The following is a 26,344-nucleotide window of genomic DNA, read 5'->3' on the forward strand; positions in this document are numbered from 1 at the left end:
TTCTACAGTGTTTATTCAAACTGCTCTTCACTGATAAGACCTGAATCTATAAGATAATTAAAGGATGCAAAGAAAAGAGACTCAAGCTGTGTAGGGGAGATTTCAATAGGATATTAGGAAGAATTTGTTCACAGAAGGGGTTGTTAGGCACTGGGGAAAGCTGCCTAGGAAGAAGCAGAGCTTCCATCCCTGCTAAAGAATGTAGTTTAGTGATAGGACTCAGAAGACCAAGTTCATGTATGAACTTGATGATCTTCAAGGTCTTTTCCAACTCAGTTGATTCTATGATTTTACTCAGAGAAGAAAATGTGCTCTTGTTTGGGCCATGAATTCAGTAGGTACTGTGTATTACTAATTATTATAAGTGTTTAATCAAGACAGGAATCTCAGTTTCTCACAGACCAGAAACATTCCTTTAGGAAAGTCAGTTAGTTTAGGCTTAACCTTAGCTGCTCTTACATGTAATAGTCTTTCCTATCAATCTAAAGACTTCTTTGCAGGACACTTTCACTTGCTTGGTCTTCAGAGATTTTTAGAACAGCCTCTTTTGAAGGAATGACTATCATGTTTCAGCAGCAGGTGAACCCACAACTTCAAACAACAGAGAATATAATTCAGCAAGGACTTATCAGCTTGCAGGCACTCCCAGCATCTGCGTGCTCATACGCAAGAAACCCAAAAATATCTGAAGATTTACGAAGTAAATTACAAATGATTCCAAAATAGAAATAATTTCTTCTATGATGGTGCAGATTTATTAGAAACAGATGTATAAAGGGGCTCTGGTCTCTTCACAGCCTTCCTGAAGTGCTATTATATTTTATAATGGACAGCATGAGCCAAAGCAGGAAGGAAACTGTCTTGTTCCCTGCTATCCAACTATCTGTGGGACTCTCACAGCACTGCCTTTTATAAACATCTGAATTATTTAAACCAGTTAAACAGAAAGCAAGCTATTATGGAATTCTGAAGGCTGTTAATCATCATTGATTGCAACTTCTGCCTTTCTCTTCCTGCCTTCAATATAATGAGAATGTTCCTTTCTATCACAGTAACCATAAAGAAGCTGTACTCCCTTTCTTCAGTTTTACTCTCAAAAAGAACAGTCATCACTCACAACAACTTAAATTCTCTTTGAGTAAGGTATGGAGGAATGAAAGCAGACTGCCTGTTAGATTAGAATTCACAAGATCAGCAGAAACCTCTAAAACATGAGAACAGCTGTACCGTATCAGCTTACCCATTACTCCCTTTCAGGACTTAATGCTCATCTAACAGGAGCTGTTTCGCTCTAAGTGGATGACTCAGCCCACTAATATTAAAGTCTATCCTATTACACCTGCACTGAAAAACGTACTCCTCAACTGACATAAGGAGGACACCCTTGTTCTTCATCTCCTTTTTACACCCCTATCTATCCATGCCTTTCCACTATACAACCTCTGAAGCTTCTCTCAGGATTCACAAATATCAAAATTTCCTTAGCAAAAATATTTGAAACATAAATTAACTATGTTCATGAATCCTCTTTTTCCATCCTCCTATCTTTGTCTGCTAGAGTTCTCAGCAGAGAAGCAACAGAATGAGATGTGCAAAAAGAGAAACTAATGAAAACATAGCAAGTGTGTAATGGCATAATCAGGTAATCTAAATAATACTGGCAATGGTCCCTACGCATCAACAATTTACCAGAAGTCACATAAAGAATTTAAAGATTCTTTTCAGCACTCAAGGAACATACTCAGTCGCCTCAACATTTGGGGCAGCATGTTAGAATGCACACAGATGTATGAAGGGGAATTTTAAACAGGGAGAGAAATGCAGGGATCATGTGCTGATTAAAAACAGGAATAAAGAGCTCCACGTGGATCACTTGGTGTAGAGAGGGAAGAAGGAAGCAAGGAAAGATGGACATATGGGCAGACAGGGGAAGCAACAGGAGGAGATAGTGAGATTGAGAGAATGTGATTAAGTGCAGCTCAAAGTCACTTCACATGTGTGAAGACAGTTTGCAGCTGGTGCAAAACTGAGAAGAACAAAGGTGTATAAATGGAAGTCCAGCATGATACAGAGACATCTGGCAGTGAGTTCTGCAGAAAAGCCAAAGCAGTTCAAATGGATCTGAATAAGACACTTATTTGTTGAAGTCAGAGAAAAGAAAATTCTAATATTTTGAGATATATGAGAGCATACATAGCTGAATATACAGGCAAGCCTATTCTTCAGATACCATACATCACAAGATGGAATTTGTGGTTACAAAGTGAAGATCCAACAAAAAGGTGAAACTCAGATTATACCTCATGAGACAAGCAAGTGATGCCAACCAAGGAAAAATGACAAGGTTAACAAGAGAGCTTCAAAGAAGAGATGAGAGATTTTGCTTTAAATCCACAAACAGTAGCCAAAAGCTACATAAGACAGTGATATCACAAAAAGAGAAAGCTCTGGCTGACTCACTGAAGGAAACAGTGATTGTGTTTCAGGAGTCCTCCTATGCTAGCATCACATGCATTTAACATCACTGAACACAATAAAACATTTGCACATTCTATTATAGTCTTGAAGATAGCCAGTGTTTTTAAACAATGCCCTAAAACATCCTTTTACTAATGTATTTCAATGACAAAATTTTCAACATAAGCTCATGCATTCATGTCACTGCTGTAGTACAGCAAGTACTGATATGTAGAGATTCTCAGCCTCACTGCTAAGCATAGGTTTAAACAGAACATCATTCTACTTGAGATTTCAAGTTTGCTCTTATTTTAACCTTCTTCTATTTTTTTTCTTTTCTTTGTTATTTAAATGCAGTTACCTGCATCCAAGAGCAAACGCACCAAAATATAACAGTCACATACGCATGAGAAAATGTTATGAGATGAAGATCATTTCTGATGTCACACCTGTGTGAATGCGACAGTGTCTCTCCAGCTGACTTGGTTTCGCAAAAGCTTTTTCACAGGTATCACACTTAAACACCCGAGGCTTCTGGGAACTCAGTGAAGGTCCAGCCTGATGGGTTTGCATGTGCTCCTACGGCAGCATAGACAAAGATGACACCTTAGAACCATTTCAAACATCTTTAGTATATAGCATAGAAATATATTCACATTTTGAAGATAAAAGCAGATGATCTTAGTCATCAACAGAAAAAGATGGAAGCCTGCATCTTTTTTTTTTTTTCCCCTAAATGAGATACATTTTTGTATATCATCTCTTTGTAGGACTGAGGCATCAGCAGCCTTACATTTCTGAAAGCCTCTGTCAAGAACTATTTATTTTGCATACATTAGTACCCTCACAAATTACCTTGATTTATATTGATTTTGCTTCACATTTTACAACTACAAAAGTCTATCTGGAAAACAAGATAAGTAACAACACATATAAGAGAAAAGAATAAACATATTTTTTCTGACACCAATGCTTATGTGATGGGTACCCACATTCTTCTTTTTGTAGGCAACACATGCATTAAAATATTCCCCACTCTCCATGAAAGAGTTATCACAGCGTATGTTGTCATTTAAATTCCCCCCTCTCACACATGTACTTCACACACAGGAACAGGCAGGGAAAGTAAAGGGCTAACAGGCATCTTTCAGTAACATGGCAACAATTCCAAAACAGAAGAACAAGTTCACAATCCTCCGTTATTACCAAATACCTTGAGATGCGTTGCCCGCTTAAAGGCTTTATTGCAGACATGACAAACATGTATTCTTTCCTTGCCATGAACCTCCTTACTGTGATGCATCAACATGGTGGCCGAAGAAAAGGTCTGACTACATTCAAAACACTGGTGCACACGACCTTCTTTTTCTGCTTGATTGCTTTTAGTCACATTAGGAGAAACCTCTGTCACCTATAACGATTTAGAAAACACAGTCAAATAATTACTTAAGTTCACTCACAGCAGACTGGGTGGTTGTTCTGAATGTTGCTTTGATGTGACCAGTTTTTGGAGAACGCTTGCAAGCACCTTATCAACAAAAAGGAAATACAAGTTGTCTGTAAACATAAACATGTATTTCACTGCTCTTAAGAATGACCAAATTTTAAGGAAACTAAACATTAACTATGCTCAAATTCATTTATGTTGTAAAAACCCAATGTGTTTGAGTACATAAATATTTTCTTACACTCAGTTTTATATTCCTGAGATCTGAGATGATTCTCACCAAACAAAATTCAAAGCCAAAAAAGTGTCAGATAGGAAAAAAAAAAAAAAAAAAAAGAGAAAGCATCTCTGATATTTACAAAGGAGAATGTTTATGTTTTTCCATATGGTTAATTTATTCATCAGGGATTCAATTATTTAAAGTAGACAGTTTTGAGCTACTAACACATTCTCAGATTAACTGAAATAACAATGAAAAACTGAGAGGGTCTGGGCATGGTTTTACTGTGTTCACTTTCCCCAAATAAGATAACACAAGACTTGTTCAACTTTACAGAACTTTTTTCTTTAAAAAGAATATATGAGAATACAGAAAAGAAACTAAGTGCTTTCCTAAGTAACTTATTCAGGAAGAACTAAACCTGAGAATGTTCTGAGAGCACTGCAGAACATTATCCATCATAGCAGGCAGGAATAGTAACAAAATTAGTAATAATGCAATATCAAACCAACTGAAAGAAGGGATTATAAAAAACCTTTTATCTCACACACTTATTTATACATTTTCCAACTGGTTGGAAACTCAAGAATTCGCTGAAATGTGTACTGGTCAATTAACAATCACCAGAAAAGAAAGTAATCTTAATTAGTGCTACATCTGGACTGCTACTATATGGCTACACAGGTACTGTCACAGCTTGCAGGTGACGATCCATTCCAGTAAGCCTTATAAGATGCTACCTTTATGAAAGCAGATATAGACTGAATTAAATTAGATTTAGAAGACAGGGACAATACAATCAAGTAAAATTTTAGATCATCCATTTTCACAGAGAATATGAACCCTGCAAAATTGTTCAGAATTCGCAATCAGCCACATGCAAATATTAAAAGAATGTGCATAAGATGTTCATAGAATATCTCAAGTTGGAGGGGATGTTTTGTGATTATGCATTCCAAAATTCCTAGAGCAGGCTCATGGCCATGTCCAGACAGGTTCTAAACATGGTTGAGTATGGAGACTCCTCAGCCTCTCTTGAGAGCCTGTCCAGGGTTCAACCACCTTCAATCACAGCAAAACAAGGGTTACTGCTTTTTATTCTTTCACTAGGCACCACTGAAATCTGTCTGGCTCTGTCTGTCTTACTCCCTCGCATCAGACACTGTGCACACTGTTAAGAACAACCTCACCGCTACCAAGCACCGTGATGGCTTTTATCAGGCTGAACAATCCCTGTACTCTGTCATCCTATGACAGACACATACACAATCATCTCTGTGGCCCTTCACTCTCTTCCATATGTTCATGTCCTTCTTTTACTGGTGTACTCATGACAGGACAAAGCACTCCAGATCATGGCCTTTCACTAGGGCTAAATAAAGGGGAAGGATCATCTCCTTTTGCCCTACCGGCAATCACAGAATCATAGAATGGCCTGGGTTGCAAAAGGACCACAATCATCATCGAGTTTCAACTGCCCTACTGTGTGCAAGAGCACCAACCACCAGACCAGAGCCACATCCAGCCTGGTCTCAAATACCCTCAGGGATGGGGCATCCACAACCTCCTTGGGCAACCTGTTCCAGTGTGATACCACCCTCTGTGCAACAAACTTCCTCCTCATATCTAACCTAAACCTCCCTTGTCTCAGGACAAGAGGAAATGGTTTTAAACTATCACTATCCACCCATTTAAACAGACATTCCCCCACCTGCTTATATGCTCCCATCAAATGCTGGAAGGCGACAATGAGGTCTCCCTGGAACCTTCTCCTTTCCAAGCTAAACAAGCCCAGCTCCCTCAAGCTTTCTTCATAGGAGAGGTGCTCCTGCCCTCTGATCATCTTAGTGGCCCTCCTCTGGACCTGCTCCAAGAGCTCTGCATCTTTCTTGTGCTGGGGCCCCCAGACCTGGATGCAGTACTCCAGATGGGGCCTTACAAGAGCTGAGTAGAGGGGAACAATCACCACCCTCCTCCTCCCTCCTCCTCTTAAATAAATCCAAGGATGCTGTTGGCACTAAAAGAGCACACTGCAAACTCAAGGTTAACTACTTGTTCACTAGTACCCCTTCCCCCCCATCTTCCCCCCACTGGTCCTGCTCTAAGCTGCTTTCCAGCACGTACCAGTGCAAAAGTTTATTTTCCTCCAGGGACTGAACTCTGCATTTCCCTAAGTGGAATTTCACGAGGCTCCTGTTGGCCCAGTTCTCCAGCCTACTGATTTTCTTCTGAATAGTAGCACTATCCAGTCTATCAAAAACTCCTCAGAGTTCTTCTATAACCGGCAAATCAGTTGAGCTCTCTGTTCTGTTGTGCAGGTCATTCAACCCTGAGCTTTGCCACTAGCAACTGGCCTTGGCACTGACTCTGTTACAAAGGTAACAGCACTTGAGTGCAGCAGTTAAGTCTGTTTTTTATTTGTTTCCTCCTCTCTGGTGCCTGAACTCTGTTATATATAGTCTTAGACCGTTGTGAGAGAGGTTAGTTTTACCCTACTGATGATGTGTTGATGCACTAGTAATTCTGGAACCAAGGGTGTTCCTGACATTCATATTCCCAATCAGTTCTTCCTTGTAATTCCACTACAGTCTTGTTATTCTGTCCTAAAAAGCCATCATCCCATCAAAGCTGTGCTTCATTTGTGTGATTCCGTGATTCCCATCAAATTGCAGACTGTATGTATACCTCCAGTTTAAATCAAAATTTAAACACAATCTGGCTGACTAGGAAGTCACAATGAACCTCTTCCCAATGGTCTTACTTGGGAATGACATCAGCCTTCCTACCTCAGTATACCAAGGAATTATTCTAATATTTTTACTAATAACATTCTTTACCCACAAGAGATACAGAAATATATTGTATCTACCTGATACGTTATTTCATCAGAGTTTGAAGTTGCTGAATGGGGTGTATGGCTCACCAATATGACTTGCTGTGAGCCTGACCCACTTTGGCTAGCGATACTGGAATCTGCGAGTATAGCAGGGAACTGCTGACCCTGTCAAAGAGGGGAGGGAAAAAAAAAAAAAAAAAGAAAAAAAAGGAAGAGTAACTACATTTAAACAACTAATTGCAGTCACATGAGTTATTTTTATACCTCAAAACTAGTTATTTTTTTTCTTGAAAAAGACCATGACAACTTATTTGAACAACTGCTATAAGCTTTCTCTTTTCTCCTCCCATTTTAAATATACCAAAGTAAGCGCAAGAACAACTAGAAGTCTGTAAAGGCAGAACTGCTAATTTTTCCCAGTCCTGCATTAATTGCTGCATATTTCAGCCTGCCTTTGTCTTTTGCCTCTTCAAATGATGCTTTCCATAATGCTATATTTTGCTTTTCTGTGTGGTCCTCCCACAATTTTTTTCTTCTTTTTTGAATCCATTAATCAAACATGCTTTCAAAACACATGGAAGTCGAAATATAAAATAACAAACTAAGCTTCAGAGTTTTAAAAATCATGCTTTTTCTATTTCTACATTACCATTAAAGATTTCTACATGTCCCAAGTAAATGTATGTTATGTACTACAGGCCCATTTATCAAGATACATGTAACAAAATGTGACTGTGCAGCATCTGATTTTTCACTTGGCTTAGTATTAAGAATAGTGTCTGTCTTATTAATAAACATCAACACTGCTAAATTTACATTGTTTAAATTATTACAAATTCTGAAATGAAACTGTATGTTGCTCCTTTACTCTGCAATGTCAAAAATCCTCAACAATTCACAAGAATCACGCAAGATGCCTTCCCGCAACCTTTTCTTGACTTTGGCTTTTGATGACACTACAAAAATTTTATGTTATAATAAAAATGAAATTAATACTGAAGCTGCTTGGGAGATGATAGTCAGGTGGCATTATTCTTGGGTAACTTCTTCTAACTCTTAGCTCTTTAATTATAGAACATTTTGCATTGGAATGGGCCTTCTGGTTTCAACCCACCTTCCATGGGCAAGAACACATTCCACTAGATCAAAGCCCCTCCTACCTGGCTTTGAATTTCTCCAGGCACCCACAGCTTCTCTGGGCAGGCTCAGTGCCTCATCACCCTCTGAGCGAAGAATTTGCCCCTAACGTCTAATCTAAATATTTCTTATTTAACTTTAAAACTATTTCCCCTTGTCCTCTCACTATTAGGCCATGTAAAAAGTCAGTCTCCATCTTTTTCATAAGCTCCCTTTAAGCACTGAAAGGGCAGAGTACAATTCTCCCCAAACCCTTCTCTTCTCCAGGCTTAACATCCCCAACTCTCAGCCTCTCTTGATAGTAGAGGTGCTCCAGCTCTCTAATCATCTCCATGGCCCTAACCTGGATCCATTTCCAGACAGTACAATTAATTTAAACATTTTCACGTTGCTGTGAAAAGACCTGCCCCAATTACTCTTCAGTTTGTATGTTCACAAGCACGCACAAGGTAAAAGAATGCTCTTATTTAGGTCTCCAGGATGCAGGACCTCAAGGAAGGTACTACACTACAGTCTTCATAACGTGTCCTGTTATTAAAGATTAACTATTCTTCCTCAGATAAATTTAAAATTGTTTTTCAGTTCTCTTCAATACAGCTTCTTGTTCTGATTATATTGTCCTATCTTTTAATGAGCGGGAATAAAAAAAAAACAAAAACAGCTTTTGCTAGTTTGCCAACCAGAACAAACAATTCATTAAGAATGACAAAACAGTCTCACTCACAACAATAAAGAACAAGGATACAGCCAAAGTTTAACAGGGAGGGAAAAAAAATAAAGCAAACAGACAATTATCTTTTTCATTATTTATCCTGCACGTACCTTACCTTAGGTAGATTTGCTATTAACTTTTCTGAAAGCATTTTTACTTTAAGATTTATGCCAGTCCTTGAGAAAATAACATCTACCAGTTTTACAATTAGGTAACAACTAATCCAAGAGTACCCACAAATATTCTTTATTCATCCCCCTTTTTATTTAAAGAGAAAAACAAACAAAAAAGTTACAATTGGAAGATGTTAAGTTCCTTGTATTTTAGCAGGTCTTGACAGCTTTTGCCTTCTAAAGAATTAGTTACAGCCCCAACATATAAAACCAGTTTATCACAAAAAATTGATCTCAAAAGTATTTTCTAAGAGAAATACTTAATTCCAGCCCTCTAAGACAACAATGTTAGTTTATCTGTCAGTTCAGAAAAACACTTCTTACCTGTGATGTGATATTAAGCGTAACCGCATCAAGACCACCTGACAACATTCCCTGAGTATCAGCAAGAGTCAAAGTGACACTACCATCTCCTCCAACTGCTGATGAAGACATGACCAAATTCTGGGCAGAAACTGTAGACTGAGATATGGGTGTTGTTGAAGGGAGGTTTGTTCCACTTGTTGTATTAAGTTCTGGAATATATGCAAAAAAACAAACTATGTACAGAATATCCTAGGCTTAAGCATTTCCTTCTTGTTCTGTGGAGTGGATAATTTAAATTGGTACAGCAATTTTAAAGTAGTGAGAAAACATCTAAATCTTGTTACTTAATTGTAATGAGCAAGATTGTATTATTCCTGCTAAACAATTTTTAACAAATTTATTTTTTGTTAGAAGATCACTGGAAACATACCTGGAGCATTTAGTGAAGTGCCCTGAGAAAGAAGGTGGTCGTTGCTTATAGTTAATGTTGCACCTGTACTCTGATTGTTGATGGTTGGTGCTGTCAGCCTTAAGCTACTATTCAGATCGCTGCTTCCAGAATTATGTTGAATAAGATCTTGACCTAAACAGAAATTAGTCCTATTACAGCCAGAAATATCTCCATATTATTCTACTATTGTACTTAGCTTTCTTTTTTTTTTTTTTAAGTGATCATAAATTAAAAGCAGAAGATAAAATCAAAACAAGATTCATTTCCTGACATGCACATTTTTACACAAAACTTCAACATGTTCTTAATACAGATTTAGAAGGCAATACACAGAAATGCCTGTACTTCTTAATGTATAGACAAATATTGATTGATCTTAAATTCAAGGCATGAACTTCATGAAACTATACAAGGTAGCAAACTAAAGGCTAATAGTTAAAATACAGGATCTATTTAAGAAATGTAATTAAACAAAAGTATAATTAAAGGAAGTGGACAGCTAATCACATTGTATGATTAGCTAAAATCAGTTTCTTAAAGGCAGTAGAGATAGTTAGTCTAAATATGTTTAAAGACATCTAGAGTACTAACTACTTACTATAGAGACCAAACAGAACACATCCAAGAATGGTCAGAACATCTACTGGAATATGTACTGGAACAAGTATGTAAGTAAATTTAGATTAAACAAACTCAACCTCAATGCCTACCTTGAGCTGCTTGCTCCTATCCAACCCAGTATTACCTAGGAGTTGCACTAAGCCAAATGAGGCACAGCAAGGAAATAAGAACTGGTTACACACACTTTCCCCCTGAGAAATATCTGTTGAAATAAGACTATGAATAAAACAGGGAACTGATCTAACATTTGTACTCACTGCAATTGCATTTGCTTTTTCAAAGGTAGATTCAAAGGTAGATACCTTTAAAAGCTAATGAATAAAAGAAAAATCCCCAGGAATGTAGCTGACAGCAAAAATATGCTCAAATACTGTACCAGCCAGTCTATGAAACAGAGATGTGGTACCACAAAAAAATCATTAGCAATACCAACCAGATATTGTAAGAGTGATTTCTTGAGGACTTCCTGATGAGCTTGCAGTAGTAGAACCTGTAGCATGAGCTAGAACTTGGCTCAGACTGGAATTATTTATGGTCAATGTTATCTCATGTTGTCCATTTGAAGATGACACCATACCCTGGGAAGTCATGACTTGGGAGATGTCCTGTGTACCTAAATATAAAAAGGTAGAACAAAAAATTCTACGAATATCCTTTCTTTACAATATATACTTTGCACAACTACAATCAATAATTATTTTTTGAACGACTATAAAAGACTTCACCAAGGTAAGATGCTAGAACTTATAATCTACAGGAGAAATTGTTTCCACAGTCTAATTTATTCCTCTACAACTTAAAATTTTCAGAATAAAGCTTTTAGGTTCCTAAAATATTCTTCTATTCTGTAGCCTACACTATGAAAACTTTGTATTTGAAAGTGATAACAGTTGTAGAATTCAACAAATATGCTGTTGCAAGAAGGGTATACCTAAATGAAGCATTAACTTCATTTATAACTAAATGAAGTGTTAAAAAATAAGTGTAATAAAATCAATGCTAAGGAATTCAAAAGCATAAGACTAGTAGCACTACTTACCACTAGCACTGGTTGTCAGCACAGACTCTTGCTCAGACAGGGATCCAATTGTCATGCTAGCTGAAGATGTTACTGTAGGCTGCAAAGACAGACCTGATATAGGCTGAATAACCACATTAGCTGGCACTGTATTTTCTGTTGTTTGGAGGGAAGGATTCTGCGGAGCCATATTGGGATCTCCAGTTAGCTGCTGAGCAAGTATATTACTCTGCTGTAAGGTTTGCTGAAGAATGCTTGGATCAATCTGAAAAACAAGTTCTCAATCTGATCAATCCAACTTAATAAATCTAGGTTACATGAATATTTATAACCAATCCAGAATTCAAAAAAGTGAAATTAGAATCGACATTTTCCAGTGTATTATTTCTGCTTGCAAGACTTATTGCTTCCTAGTCATTATAAGTGAAAAGGCAAGGAGCAGAAGGGAAAAACACTATCAGAAATGACCTGTTTTTCAGCCTCTATGGGTCATAAAAGTCCCAGTTCACCAGAAAACCTGTTTTCAATATTTAAACATACACTGTTCCCTTTTAGGGATGAGTGTTTGGGAATTAAAACGAAACTACAATACAGTTTATTTCATTTTTGGCTATAATATTTTTAAGAAGAGAGACTTCAAATAAACCAGTGCAACTTAGAAGATGGTCTTCCCTTGACCTAGGAGTTGGACACGGACGTCATCATAAGTCTTTTCCAGCCTCAAAACAAGTATCTGAAACTGATCAAACCCAACCAATTTCCATCAAAACTGTTCTTTCATGTCATTTGGAATTTTCAAGTTTAATTATCTCACCTTCTTTGACATAAAGTATTTCTATTGTTCATTTTACAAGTTCAAATGGCATTTGAATTGTGAATCTAAATATTTAAAAGTAGACAAAGAAGGCAGGTGTCACAGTAAGGAAAATTCTCAGTAATCATTTGAGTTATTCTGATTGAGAACGAGGGTGACTGGGAGGGAAGATACTGCCTAAAATGTTTTTTTTAAAGTGAAAAGACAAAATACCATCAGAAGAAAAAGAAATATCTGGATTTTAAAGAAATCTGACAAAATCCCAGAGAGTTAAAAATTTGAAGAGAAAAAATATAAAGTAAAAATCCCACCACGCATCTAAGTTTTAATGAGGTACAACTGAAACAGCATGGAACTGTCAGATGCTTCACTCAAAAGCACTACTCCAGAAGTACATATACTCATTAAACTTCCTTCAGTCTTCAAACTGACTCTTTAAAATCAAGGAACTTAAAGCAACCTACCTGTAATGTGATGTTGTTAATACTAGCAGCATCTATTCCAGAGATTTGAACATTTTGTCCAACCAGATTAGCAGCAAGTTGTAACTGTATTCCTTCAAGAGTGGCCAAGCTACCATCTGTCAAGGACACAGTTAAGTCACCTCCAGCTACCAAAGAAAACAGTTGTATTATGTTTTTCTTTATCATTACTGACCACCTCTTTTAGCTTGCTTATTTTTATAAATAAAATCAATACAGAAGCTACACATACACAGTGTCCCAGCTGGCTAGTTGGAAATGTTAGAAGTTCCATGTAATTTAGGGATAGTTATTATTTAAACAGTAGCTGGCATCTTCCAAAACAAGAACCACTCCAGAGCAACTATGAAAATGAATCTGGAGAAATTTGCTTTAAGTGTTCTTAAGTGTATGCCACCCCTAAAAACAAGCAACAACTGAACACACAAGGTGTTTGCATCCTGACTCCTAATACGCATGAGAATTGTTACCATATTTATGCATAGCACATAAATATTGTATAAGGGATCTATGGACATCCTACATATACATATGGGTGGATTAACATTTGAGAACTGAAATCTTAACAACTTAGAAAGCTAATGTTAAGAACTGAAAAGACTACCTCTAAAAAAGCTCCCAAAAGATGAAAAGATCTCCTTGTGTTTGACATGAAGATTCTAAAAACACCTTTATTATTATCAAACAGCTTCCTTTGGCGGATGTCCCAAAATCATCCTTCTTTGTGTATAAGAAATCCTTTAGCATAGAAACATATATGCAAGAAATATCTACTCAGGGCAAAATGTGAATCACAAGCCTCGATTTCAGAAGTTTCCTGCCTCTTCCTAGGATTTCTGAGCATACTATAAATGAAATCCAAGCCAACATTTTAGACATAAGGAAAAACATTTTCTCTCAGAGAGTGGTCAGGCACTGGAATGGCTGCCCAGGGAGGTGGTGGAGTTGCCGCCCCTGGCAGTGTTCAAGAGGCGTCTGAATGAAGAGCTACGAGATATGGTTTTAGTGGTTTGCTATAGCTACGGTAATGCGAGGACAGTTGGACTAGATGATCTTGTAGTTCCTTTCCAACCTTGTGATTCTATGATTCTATAATTCTATGATTAGGTAGTTTCAGAGTAATGTATCACTCCCGTATTTAACTCTAGTAATTTGAGCTCATCTTGTGATTTACTCTAAACAGTTATCTAAATCCAGCCAAATGAGTTTGGAAGATACTGGTAAATGTTGTTTGAATAGTTTGATTTGTAATAAATGTGGTATTAAAAATTGTTTTGCTTCTCTCCTTTTTAGAAAAAATGCAAGAATATTACCAAAAAGAATATAAGTAGTTTACCTACTTATTATGAGCATTTTTTTCCTTTCTACAGTCCAACATCACGGCAGACCTGAAGAGAACCTTCCAGGTTAACTGTGACTACCGTAACATTTTCACTTTCATTCTCAAATAAATAAATTTCTATTTATGTCATCACTGTGTATCAAGTTATCAACTCAACACAATGCTTACCTGTTTGGAAGTAGTGTTAGGTATGAGTTTCTCAACTCTTAACAGAAAACAAGGTTCAATACTTGATTTAAATACCACCACCAAAAAGTCATCCATTTTTACCTGACACAGAAGCAGGCAAGATAGCCTGGCCCACAAGTCCTTGCTGAAGTAAATTCTGATCGAACTGACTTGTCAAGACAGAGTTATTCATGATGAATACATTAGGATCTGTTGAAGATGAATTAAGAAGACTGACTGGCTGCAGTCCCTCAGCTGAAGTACGGGCAACCGGCTTCCTAACCTTCTTTGTTTCTGGTTTATAGTGACATTGTATGTGGGTTTTTCTACGCCCAGAAGTACGAAACCGTAAATCACAGTGTGGACATTTAAATGGCTTTGCTCCTGTATGTAGACGCATGTGGACTTTTAGACTTCCTTTAGTAGAAAAAGAATTACTGCACACATGGCAACTAAAGAGCTTCTGACCTGGAGAATAAAAAGTAAAACAGATCAATGAAAATAACTTTAAAATTCAACAGCCCTGTACAAACAGTATAAGAAAATATTGATTCTAAGCTATTTTGAAAAGAATTTGAAATAACTAGCCATTTACTTTATAACTTTGGCTGTTTTTCAAATGAACCAGTAACCTAAATTAAGTCTTTCTTTACTTCCTCTTTATTTCTGAAACTTAGTTTATTTTTCATTCAGAATCACCTTGATGCCTCTTATCTTCATTAACACCTCTCAAATTCCTCACTAACCAAGTAGTTTCAAAAAAACCCTCAATTTGAAAAAAAACACAAAAATCCTACTTTCTGGTCAGAACTGCACTACTATTATTTGGTGATATTTGTTATTAACAGCTGATAAGATCACAATAAGAAGCAGTGCATGCAGTTTCTCCTATCGAGTTCTATGTCTCACTTATGCAGAAGAATTTCCCACCACATTCCTGAATTTCAGTTCAACCTATTTCAGATTATAGATTCATGTTACAAAATCCTAACACTTATGTCACCTTTTGCCTAACAAAAACACAATCTCTGGCAATGCTGAAGATCAGCAGAAACAGCCTAAGAATAACATAAACCAATGTAGTTCACGAAGACAAAAGGGGCACGGATTGCAAGCACTGGCATCTCCCACGTTAAGAGAGCCATGGAAAAAAACATCATGCAGTCTCTCCCACTAAAACCAAAACAAACTTGGGAAAAAAAAGGGCAGGGTGAAAGGGAGGACAAGGGGACAATGAATGAATTAACAACATCAAAACAGTTAAACTGGCATTTGGATAATGCCCTTAATAATATGCTTTAACTTCTGTTTAGCCCTGAAACAGTCAGACAGTTGGACTTCACCTTCGTAAGTCCCTTCAAAGTGAACTACTTTATTCTAAAGAGCGGTAAATAAACTTCAGATGTTGATCTGAATTCCTGTTTAAACAGGAGATTAAAAATTCAAATTAAGACCTGATGTGTTTTTTGTAAAAAAAAAAAAATTAAAAAATACCAAAATTCTGGAGACTAAAAAGAAGGATGGATGGACTGGAATGTTGAACTTCTATGAACAGGGACCTAAGGGTCAAAACAGAAACTTAAGACTATAACAAATTGGCATGAAAAGACACATGCGAATGCCAAGTGCTAAAGTAGCATGAAATTGTAATTAAGTGTACTTTACTGCATCTACAAGACTATGTCATATTGCTTGCTACCCAATTAAACTGTTAAAAGGAACCATTACATACACAGGAAATTAGTAGGCAATGAAGCAGAAGTATAATAACATGTGTTATGCCACTACGCTATATATGCTAAATCAAAATGAGATGCTGGAAGTAAATATTTACCCAAAGAACCAAATCTCACATCCTTTAACCCTATGTAAGACCTGGTTTTATGTATTACAATGAAGGGTCTCTGTACAGTAACCACAGTACAAAGGCAAAGAGCATCCATTAGAAAGCACCTTCCCTGGAAGCATTCAAAGCCAGGCTGGATAAGACCTGACCTAAAGCTTATAGCAGTGGGGTTGGAATTGGATGATCTTAAGGTCCCTTCCAACCCAAACCATTCTAATAACATTAACTGAAAGAAAGCATAATTGAAGTGGCTGCTCAAATAAATCTAAAACAATCATCTCAAATCTTAGGTTTTTGCAAACAATGTGGCGTTTTTAAAGACCACCACAAACTCAAACTTCTACAATTGCAAAAAATTGTATAATTTTTATTTATAATTAACTCTACCCTCTTGCTCAGGAAAACCACTTTGCACTGAGATATTATCACTGATTTAAAATTAAATTACAATAGATACATACATATATTTTCCATGATCAAAGATGCATACTAAGGCTCATCCTAAGCCTACTTAGTATAGGCCACTGAAACAATATTATGGTATTTGGATAAGTACCATTAACTCAATGATGCTGTAGGCACCAAATGTCACCTAGCAATGGCACTCGTCATATATTTCATTATGATGTGGGGAAAATAATTCCTTCCAAAACCTTTAAGCTAAAACAGCCATGATAGTAAGCAGCTTCTCAGCAAAGATACTCAAAATCATACTGACCTGTATGTGTTTTAACATGACAATCCAGAGTGGATTTTACAGTGAAACTCTTCCCACATTCGTCACACTTATACGGCTTCTCTCCAGTATGGATGCGAACATGCCTAATAATTCCAAAATACACATATAAGTGAATTTCTGTCTTTACGTCAGGTTCTAGGAATATCTTCGATATTATTAACTTTAGAAATCTTCAGCAATTAATATGAGCATTACAGTAAGGAAGACTATTCACACTTGAGACGATTTGTCAAAATGAAAGAGAATTTTTTGTTTTTATATTCAAGTCCTATTGTAAGAAAAAATAATTTATTCTAAAACCATAAAAAAGGTTTTGATAGTGCAGGAAACCAGAAATATGAAAAGGCTGTTCTACTCAGATACAGAGCACGCAACAATTTGATACGTATTTTTAAACTATTCTGAAAAAGATAAGTTTACATAAGCCTGAGTCAGGCCTTAGCTTAGGCACTAAAAGTTAAAAATGGTCTTTTACTACCAAGTGTCTTTTGAAGAATTTAGAACATTGAAAAAGGTACGGAAGTTTTCCATTTCTTACCTGACTAAATCACTGGGCTTTTTAAAGCTTTTGGGGCAGTAACTACAACAGTTGGCATATTTAGGCTCTGCTTCCAATTCTGCCTGCTTATCTTTGATCTCACTAATTCTGTCTTTCTCTGCAGCAGACTGAACAAGAACTTTTTCCGAGACAGTAGCACTTTCTCGAGGCCTAATTTTTGCCAGTTCTGCTGTTTCTTCTTCAGTAAAAGTTATGACGCCAGGACGAGATTTTCTCGAAGCTCGTTCAGAATTTTCATCATCATCTTCAACGCATGCAACTACAAAAATATACATATATACACACGTACGTATGTTTAGTTTAATCTGTCATTTGAAATTACAAAAACAAAATGTTTATTATTAAATATATTTATACATTATTAAACACAAGGGCACTTTGCATTCTGTGATTCCACTTAATCCTTCTTTAGGAGATCTAACAAGTTATATTTCTTTTAAATAGCACTAGATTTATTACTCTTATTATTACAACAATACAGGTATCCGTTATTTAGAACAAAAGATTCCTACTTTAGTGGCACAAAAAGTTGTTATGTAACATACAATACTTCGAATACACTGGATAGACTCCTGGCAGATTGACTTCTTCATACAACTTAGACAAAAAAACACTTCTAGTAGCCTTGGACATTAGATGATACCCATGCATTAAATTTATAGAATTACTGTTACAGCATTCATGTAATCTACTGAAACATCTGTACTTGTTAAGCAGTAAGGACTATAAAAGTAAAAATGAAATTACCTCCCCCTCCTGTTTCTGTAGCTGCTGCTACAGCTGAGGAGACTGTTTGATGCTTTTTCATATGCTTTTTGCAGTGAACAGTTGTTCGAAAGCTTTCATCACAGAATGGGCACTTGTAAGGCTTCATGCTCATGTGAGTTGCCATGTGCCTTGTAAGGCTGCCATTAGTTGTGAAGGATGTACTGCAAATGCTACAGCTGAATGCTTTAACTCCTTAAAGTAACAGAAACAAATAAGTAACATGCAGTTGTTCCACTTACTTACACAAGTTTGGGTATAGAAAATACTCTGACTTAAAGAAATGTAGAGCTGGCATACTCTGTTACCTGTATGAGTCTTTTCATGTGACTTAAGAACTCCTGAGGAAACAAAGCCACGGCCACATAGTTGGCATTTATAAGGCTTCTCACCAGTATGCGATCGTACATGTTGTTTCAAATGGCTGGATTTCTTAAAGCCCTTGTTGCAATATTCACATCTATTAAAACAAAATTATTAGTTGCATACAGTTAGTAGCCATAAGACATCCAGGAAATTCTATGGCTGAACCTAAAAGTAAAGCATAACAAACCTATATGAACGCCTGCTTTGATCTTCACTGTCCTCAAGAAAATGAGGCCTTTGGGTATGCAATTCAAGCTCTTCTTGTGATGACTGATCTTGTATCAAGCGAGTAGTCTAGAAATCAAAGCCTCAAGTAAATTTCAACAAAATACTACTATAAAGCCACGCAAGTAGGCAATGAAAAATTATAGCATTTAAAGAAGAAAACATAATGAAGCCAGAGATCTATTCTTTCTCAAAATCATGACAAGAAATTGAGTGTGATACAATACCTTAACTCTTTCACAGTGAGAAGAAGAAAAATGTGCATCTACTGAATCAGAACAAACTGTCGAGGTGCACTCGCACCTCCTTTACAAGTCTACAAAAAGAAGTCTCATATCTTCCTAAATTTTACTGTGTTTGAAGGATTAAATTTAATTCTAAAGTAGACTTATTAAGCAGTAGAAGACCCACACTGAGCAGCAAAATACCCACTAGTACTGACAATCTTCAGTAGTTTCTGGGGAAGTTTTTCCTCTGAGAAACAACTACAGAAAAATCTTCCAGAACATGTTGTAATGTTTGAAGAGAAATTCACAGACCAAATTTCAGATCCTAAAATCCACCTCACTTCCTTGACTGGATTTCATCTTTTACAAAAAAGCATAAAAGGGCTTTAATTCACGCAGTTCAGTATAGCAAAGACAGTCCCCATTACTAGAGATGTTCTTCATGCTATCTGCTGTTAATATAATAAAATGCGCAATTTAAACTGTGGAGCTTTTTTAAGCAACTGAACTGCTTTACAAATTTAACCAGATGAGAACCATGAAAGAACAACATACTATATGACCTCAATGACTTATATAATCATAATGTTGCTTTTATTACTTGATCATACCTTTAATAATTTAAAAATTAGTAAATAACAGAATGCAATAATGCAAGATATTATTTTATAATGCTAAGTCACATGAGAAGACTCATAGGGGTTCCTTAGCTCCATGTTCACAATTTTACTTTATAACATTATATCCTTTTATAGGTCTTGAGCAAAGTGTACAATCCTTAAGGAAACAAGAACCAATTACATCACCTCCCTTTTTCCCAGCTGTTGAACAAAAGCAACCTAGGAAAGAGATTGTGAAACTTTCCTGATTTCTTAGTCAATGTAATCATTTATAAGGAACTTAGAAGAAAATCCTCACTGAACTCAACACAGTGGATTATACCATCTAGCAGTACTTACTACATTAATAGCATCTGTATTAGGAACTTGAAGAAGGGATGGTGGATGGTAACTTGTTGAAAGAGCCTGAGATTCAAGTGTGCTTGAATCCTGCAGCTGCTGTACAGCTGGAAACTGAGTCTGTTGATTGTAGCTCTCATTAACTGCAAACCCTGCCAGAAACATAAAATCACAAAACCAGAAAATACATTGAATTGAACTCTGAATAATACCACATTTCTTGAAGACTACCTTCAAAATAGATAAAATAGTATTACCACACAGTAATACTCAATTTTATTTTCTTCACTGCTGAGTGGCAAAATACACAACTGTTTTTGGCATAATTGTGTAATTGGGTTACTTACCATTAGCTGGAATTCTATTGGACAATCTCCTCCACAGAAAAACACTGTTTGAAGTTTCTTCAGAGTGCCACAATTACCTTAGAGCCATTGAAATTTTGAATTTCTTGTACGTAAGCATGCATGTGTCAAACAGGTTGACCCATCTCCCTTTATCCACGTTGGTACCACGCTCCCTTAACTACACTGGAAGCCGATCACAAGGATGCAAAGCTCAGTGGGGAGGATGGCGGGTGAGTGGAGGAGATGACCCAATAGGAGAACTCCAGTTTCTGATAAAGTAACCCCACTGTCTCCTACTTTGGATCTCCTCCACGTACTCCCACTCTTTAGATAATAGTAAAGTATGGCCTGTCAAAGGCAAACTGCAAAGTAAAAATAAACATTTTCATTCGCATTTCCAGTAAAAAGATCTGACATTTATTTAGTTTTGTTCTTCTAGAACATCAGATCTTAATTACCTCATTTTCTAAATGAATGAATGGATCGTATAACTGATTCAAAGCCAGGAAAATATATTTCAGATTGCAATTTTTTTAATACTAATAGACGTACTCTTTTGTCAGCCCTTCCAAGCTCTAATATATATAAATAAACAAGTAAATGTTACGTAGGGAAAAAAAAAAAAAAAAAAGAGAAACCACAAGTAGTTATAATTTATAATGGTAGTAATTTTATTATTTCTGTGCAGTTTGCCTTCAATGGACAAAAAAGGTAAAGATTATGAAAACAGGGTAGAAACAAACCCATATCAGATCATCACAGCATCAGAGGCCAAAAAGCAGTGCTTAGAGAATGTTTTGAATTACAGAAAATCAAACACTGGGATGTGTTAAGCAGAAGTTGCCCCAAAAGATACTTTTCACAGCAAAAGAACACTATTATCTATATAGAAAAGTAATCTACTTATGTGCTACTGCTTATACCATAGAATGAAAAGTCACAAATGTAAACCAATCTTGAAAGCACCATTAGTTAGGTAGTAATTTAGAACAGAAACCTAATGCTGCATCTCTTGTATTAGATTCTCTCTTTCAACTACCAAGATTATAGGAAATAAAACTATTCTACAGACTAAATCTTGTAGCTAATCTATTTAGTGAAATGACAAACTAGGAGTAGTATGAAGAACAGCCATGAAAAAGCTTTATGGTCATTAGAGGGTCACTAACTGCTGTTTTCAAACAAAATATTAGAAGCACTGTTATCGGAAACGCAGTATTCTTGCTAAGCTTGCTAAGAATACACACACTCAAAAAAGGCCTCAAGAAACAGAGGGAAAGAGATTCCACTTTCATGCCCTTCAATCCATGGACATAACTATCAAACATAGAAACAAACAACAGCCTGAAAATATATGTATATTTTAATCACTAATTTTTAGTAAAAAGAAGTAAAAAAGCTCTTTTCCCATTACCCATTTCATTTTACAGTATTTTAATATTTTACTGTCATTTTCCATTCCAATTTTTTTTTTTCTCCTTACAGAAATCAAAAGAAAATTCCAAAGTGCTTAGAAAACAAAGTTGTGAATTTGGAGTTATTCTGGGACAAACTGAAGAAAGAAATACTACTGTGGAAAGTAGTTCAGGGATAAATAGAAAGCAAATGTATAACAGAAATATATACACATCATGATGTTGCTTAGCACCTAGGCTGAAGGTCAATGTCCACTCAGAATTTGAAAGGATCTGACAACTCTGAAAATGCAAACAATTGCCAGCATCACACTATTTTCACAGAACAATTTAAGGAAGTCTGAGGAGACAGAAGTACAACTCAGAGCCTTTAATTTCTGCTCTTATTTTCCATCATTACCTATCATTTCCCTGAAACTTTTGCCTAACCTTTCTTTGCCAAGCAAAGAACAGAAAACAACTTAGGCTTTATAATATAAAGGGAGTCTCTTACGACAGGTTTCTAAACATGGAAGGACCTTTTACGTTCACTGTAAGTAATCACAATATTCACCACCTCTTGGCTTTGTAACATCATCCAACCTACTCTCTTTTATACTGATAGAAGTAAATGAAAATATAGAATATTGTGTAAGTCAGGTCACAAGCAGAGAGGAGAACCCGGTATCAAACTGTATAATGAATTATTGAAAATACACTATCTTGGTTTGTACTGACAACTCAAAGTCTTTGTTGTCCAAACTGACAGATCATTCAAATTCTGACACTACAAATGCATCTACATGCACTTGCTGCTCCTTGTGAAGATCAGTGACCAGCAATCAGATGTTCTGCAAGTTTGTTTCTTAGGCAACTTTTAGAACCAACAGAACAGTATTCACTGGAATCCATGTGTAAACAGTCATTTGAAGAGCAGGAATACAAGGCCTATGACTGAAAATCAACTTCTTAAGAAAGAAGAACAGCAGTCTTGTGGCAAGGGCATATTCAATGGGCTACAGAATAATAGTATTTGAAATTCCCATAGTATATCAAAAACACTCTACCTGTTACCACTAATTTAATTATTAACACTGAACCATGTTTCCAGAGAGATTTCAAAGGAAAAGAGGGTGACATAATCTATATGAAAACATGTTTGGTGACAGATGATGTTCAAGAACCCAAAGACATGCCTGATAAAAAGATTCATTCGGTTGTTCTGACCTCACTAAGAATGAGGATACCTGAATATTTAATATTAGAAAGAACACAGCAGTGCTTTTACTGTCTTTAAAACTAGCTAAAATGAATACCAGATGAATAACAGAAACACACTCAAAATATATGCACTTCTCAACAAGTCCGAACATGTCAAAAAGAAACCATCTCAACAAACTAGAAATTCTGTAGAAATACTGCAAACAAACCTAAAGGAAAGAACACGTTCTGACAGGTCTGCACAGACCTACACGTCAGCCATCTGTATGAAATACATGTATTCCCCTTTTCTTTAAAAGTAATAGAACAATAAAAATAAAACCTACTGAATTATTTTCTAGGAACACTGATGTCGTTCTATAAATACTGAGCCAAAAGCTTTTAACAAGAATACAGCCTAAAAATGCCAAGAAAATAATACAAAAAAAATGTCTTGAACTTGAATGTTCTGTCTAGCTGATAGGAAAAAGAAAGTAGGAGCATGAAGCACAGATGCAGACATAGGGAGAGGGTCGACCAATTTAACGCATGCATCCGCGCAAATGCTTACCTACCTGAAATTCAAAAATTTTGTAGGGCTCCAGGATCTTCAAGGAAACTTCAAAGAGTTGAGAATCTGTGGATGAGATTCCAAGTAGAACAGGAAACATCTTATACAAATGAGCATTAGAAAAAAACAACAACCATGTTATGATCTTCCCGTACCAATTTTATAATGCGCTGATGATCAGCCTATATTTCGGATGAAAAAATCGTTTTGTAGGACCTAGAAATACTGTCCTTCCCTGAAAAAAGCAATAAGTATTCAACACTTAAAGGAGAAGATAAACACACTAAAAATTAAGTCTAACTAAAACTGCAAAACAAGGTTTAAACAATGTTGGATTTTTTTTTAATTCAAAATAGGTGTACAAATCCAAAAGAAAAAAGCCACCACCGCACTGAAAGTAACACTGAGGATGAAAGTTTTATCATTTATTCTGTAGTCTCTTATTGCTCACTGAGATCACTGTAAAAGGTAATTAATATTAATCTATAGGGTTTTAATAGGATCTGTTCCAGTCCTGCTTAATAAAGGCAGAGTGTAATCTATTTTCTGAGCACATAAAGTAGCACAAACTAGAGATTAAAATCTGCAACAAACTGCCCTATTTCTTCACAGTTCCACGCAACTTAGCAATAGAATTTTATAAAAGGCTCCATACAATTAAACAGTGAATGACATGAAGAATAGAAGAGTTTAATCATCAGGGATATCAACTGCTGATTACCAGTTACGTAAAGTCCTTTGCTGGAGTCAGAAACAAACAAAACTCTGTGGATGTAGCACATCATAACCCCCCAAACAAAAAAAATGGTATCTTCATATAAATCACCAACCCAAGAGAGCCAACAGCCAAAAGCAAAGAAACACAGTAATTTCTTCATTCTCTGCAAACTACATAAGCATTCCTCACACACACTTCTGAGTATGTTAGAGCTAAAACAAAGAAGTTTGCAAGTGTTTATGATCTCTTCATTTGTCATGCATGTAGCTTTATAAAAATACAAAAGAAATTGCTGTCCTAAGGTGAAACTTATTTTTTACATGATCATATATTTCACATTTTATCTATAATGAATCTCAGCAGAAATTTAGTCAAATATTAGACTGTTTCTGATCTTCTCAGGTTCTGAACAAGTACAGCTAGAGCTTTCACAGTGATTACAAACAGAATCAGGGAAGGAATATAAAATGCCTGATTATAAACTTCATAATTTTATGACTAAATATCAGCTTATAAAACGAGAAGCTAATTACATTTAAGTATTCACAAATATTCTACCACGTATAGCTTCAAAATAGTAATTAAAAAAAGTTTGTGCGAGTTTTCTTATATTGCAGTTACTTCAATTGTGAATACTCAGTTTTGAAATGCCTTACGATAGCTATGCTGCAAATCCAAATTTATAAAGAATACTTTCAAAAGCTTCATAAAATTCTTACTTATTACTAACCTTGTGATAAGCCCTGTTGATCAAATGACTGCTGTGTTATAGATTGCTGCTCAAATTGAGTGATGTTTTCCTGTAAAGCATGCTGGGATGTCACAAATCTATCTGGAATGTGGAAGAGAAGGGAATTGGAGGGAAAACAAAAATAGGAAAAAAAAAAAAGAAAAAAAAAAGATGTAACTAACAGTATAATTCAGCTGCTCCTAACAAGTTATATTTTATAGTGATCCAAATTTTTCCTTTACTAAAACAAAAAGAAAAAACAACAAAAAAACCAGCTGAACACATATTTGAACCATTGATTATTGCAGGCTGTAGTAATTACTAACCAATTACACAATGAAAAACACCAAATAGAAAAATGAGATAAGCACAAGTTTTGTGCCCGTATTTTTTTCTTTTCTATATATTTTGTACTTTTACTTGATACAGATAAATAGTGCAAAGTTTAATATATACAACCTTTTTAACAGCATACCTATTATAATATTGCATATTATATCAAGTAGTGAGCTTTTATTCCCTTTACTGCTCTGGTTAGTTTCATACACTCACCTTCATCTTGCTCTAAAGGCTGATCAGCCAATTGTTGTTCAAGCGCTGTTTCCTCTGTGCCTCCTACTGGCTGCTGGTCTAACTCTAAAATTGCTTGCTGATCTGTTGCAACAGCTTCTGACTGCTGCAACTCATCACTTTCAATCTCTACTTGCATCTGTGCAGAAACATGAATGCCCTGTTGATCTACTGTAGAATCATCTATTGATGAAGACTGCTGATGTTGCTGAAGTTGCTGTGCAAGTTCATACCTGCAATTAAGGGCAAGAAAGTCTTTTAATAGCTTAGACACTAACTATTTCTGTCAGAATTTTTATTAAACACAACAATCTACTTCAGAGTTAGTTGAGCATCTGCTACCCATAAGTACACTTCTTGATTATTAGCATTTACTGAGTAGAGCTGTCTTTCAAAGTACTGTTAAGGAAGAACTGCCAAAATATGTTGAAGGATACATACAAAAACTGTAAACGTACCTATGAGTCTTCATATGTTTTTTACAGTTTAAGGAGGTTTTGAATGTTTTTTGACAATACGGACACATATACGGCCGAAGGTCATTATGGATCCCCATGTGCCGCCTGAGACTACCACCAGTAGTGAAGGCCCCGTTGCATATAAGACACTTAAAAGCTTTCAGTCCAGTATGTGTTCTAATATGCGCTTTCAGAACTCCCGCTGACACAAAACCTCTTCCACACTGAGAGCACTTAAAGGGCTTTTCACCAGTATGCGACCTTTTTAAGAGAAAGTAGAAGTCAATTTGTTTGATTCAAAGAGATAAGAAGACATTAAATATAAAAAAAAAAAAAAAAAAAAAAGTAAAAGAAAGACACTAAGGCAACTGCTGCATGGATGGAAGCAGCCTGAGTCAAAAAAGTCTGGATATTAAAGCTTTAATAATTTATATATGCCCTACATACTATCAATTGCAGAACTAGAAGTAGCTCTTTCTCACCAGA

At 36.0% G+C, this 26,344-nt stretch overlaps 1 protein-coding gene across 1 annotated transcript in view; it reads right to left on the reverse strand.

Annotated features, from left to right (window-relative positions):
• The window catches only part of ZNF236 (zinc finger protein 236), a 61,903-nt gene that overhangs the window by 3,604 nt on the left and 31,955 nt on the right, over positions 1-26,344 (reverse strand). Inside the window, exons 14-31 of the mRNA XM_032442591.1 lie at positions 25,859-26,119; positions 25,383-25,633; positions 24,831-24,932; positions 19,871-20,022; positions 18,647-18,753; positions 18,402-18,553; positions 18,076-18,288; positions 17,308-17,587; positions 16,749-16,852; positions 14,287-14,652; positions 12,657-12,802; positions 11,400-11,643; positions 10,794-10,973; positions 9,719-9,871; positions 9,307-9,497; positions 6,994-7,125; positions 3,671-3,868; positions 2,907-3,036 (exon numbers count right to left, since the gene is read on the reverse strand). Coding sequence (XP_032298482.1) covers positions 2,907-3,036; positions 3,671-3,868; positions 6,994-7,125; positions 9,307-9,497; positions 9,719-9,871; positions 10,794-10,973; positions 11,400-11,643; positions 12,657-12,802; positions 14,287-14,652; positions 16,749-16,852; positions 17,308-17,587; positions 18,076-18,288; positions 18,402-18,553; positions 18,647-18,753; positions 19,871-20,022; positions 24,831-24,932; positions 25,383-25,633; positions 25,859-26,119 — 3,362 coding nt within the window. The remainder of the gene's footprint in view (positions 1-2,906; positions 3,037-3,670; positions 3,869-6,993; positions 7,126-9,306; positions 9,498-9,718; positions 9,872-10,793; positions 10,974-11,399; positions 11,644-12,656; positions 12,803-14,286; positions 14,653-16,748; positions 16,853-17,307; positions 17,588-18,075; positions 18,289-18,401; positions 18,554-18,646; positions 18,754-19,870; positions 20,023-24,830; positions 24,933-25,382; positions 25,634-25,858; positions 26,120-26,344) is intronic.

The sequence above is a fragment of the Coturnix japonica genome, chromosome 2 (assembly GCF_001577835.2).
Source record: "Coturnix japonica isolate 7356 chromosome 2, Coturnix japonica 2.1, whole genome shotgun sequence".
Taxonomy (NCBI): Eukaryota; Metazoa; Chordata; class Aves; order Galliformes; family Phasianidae; genus Coturnix; species Coturnix japonica.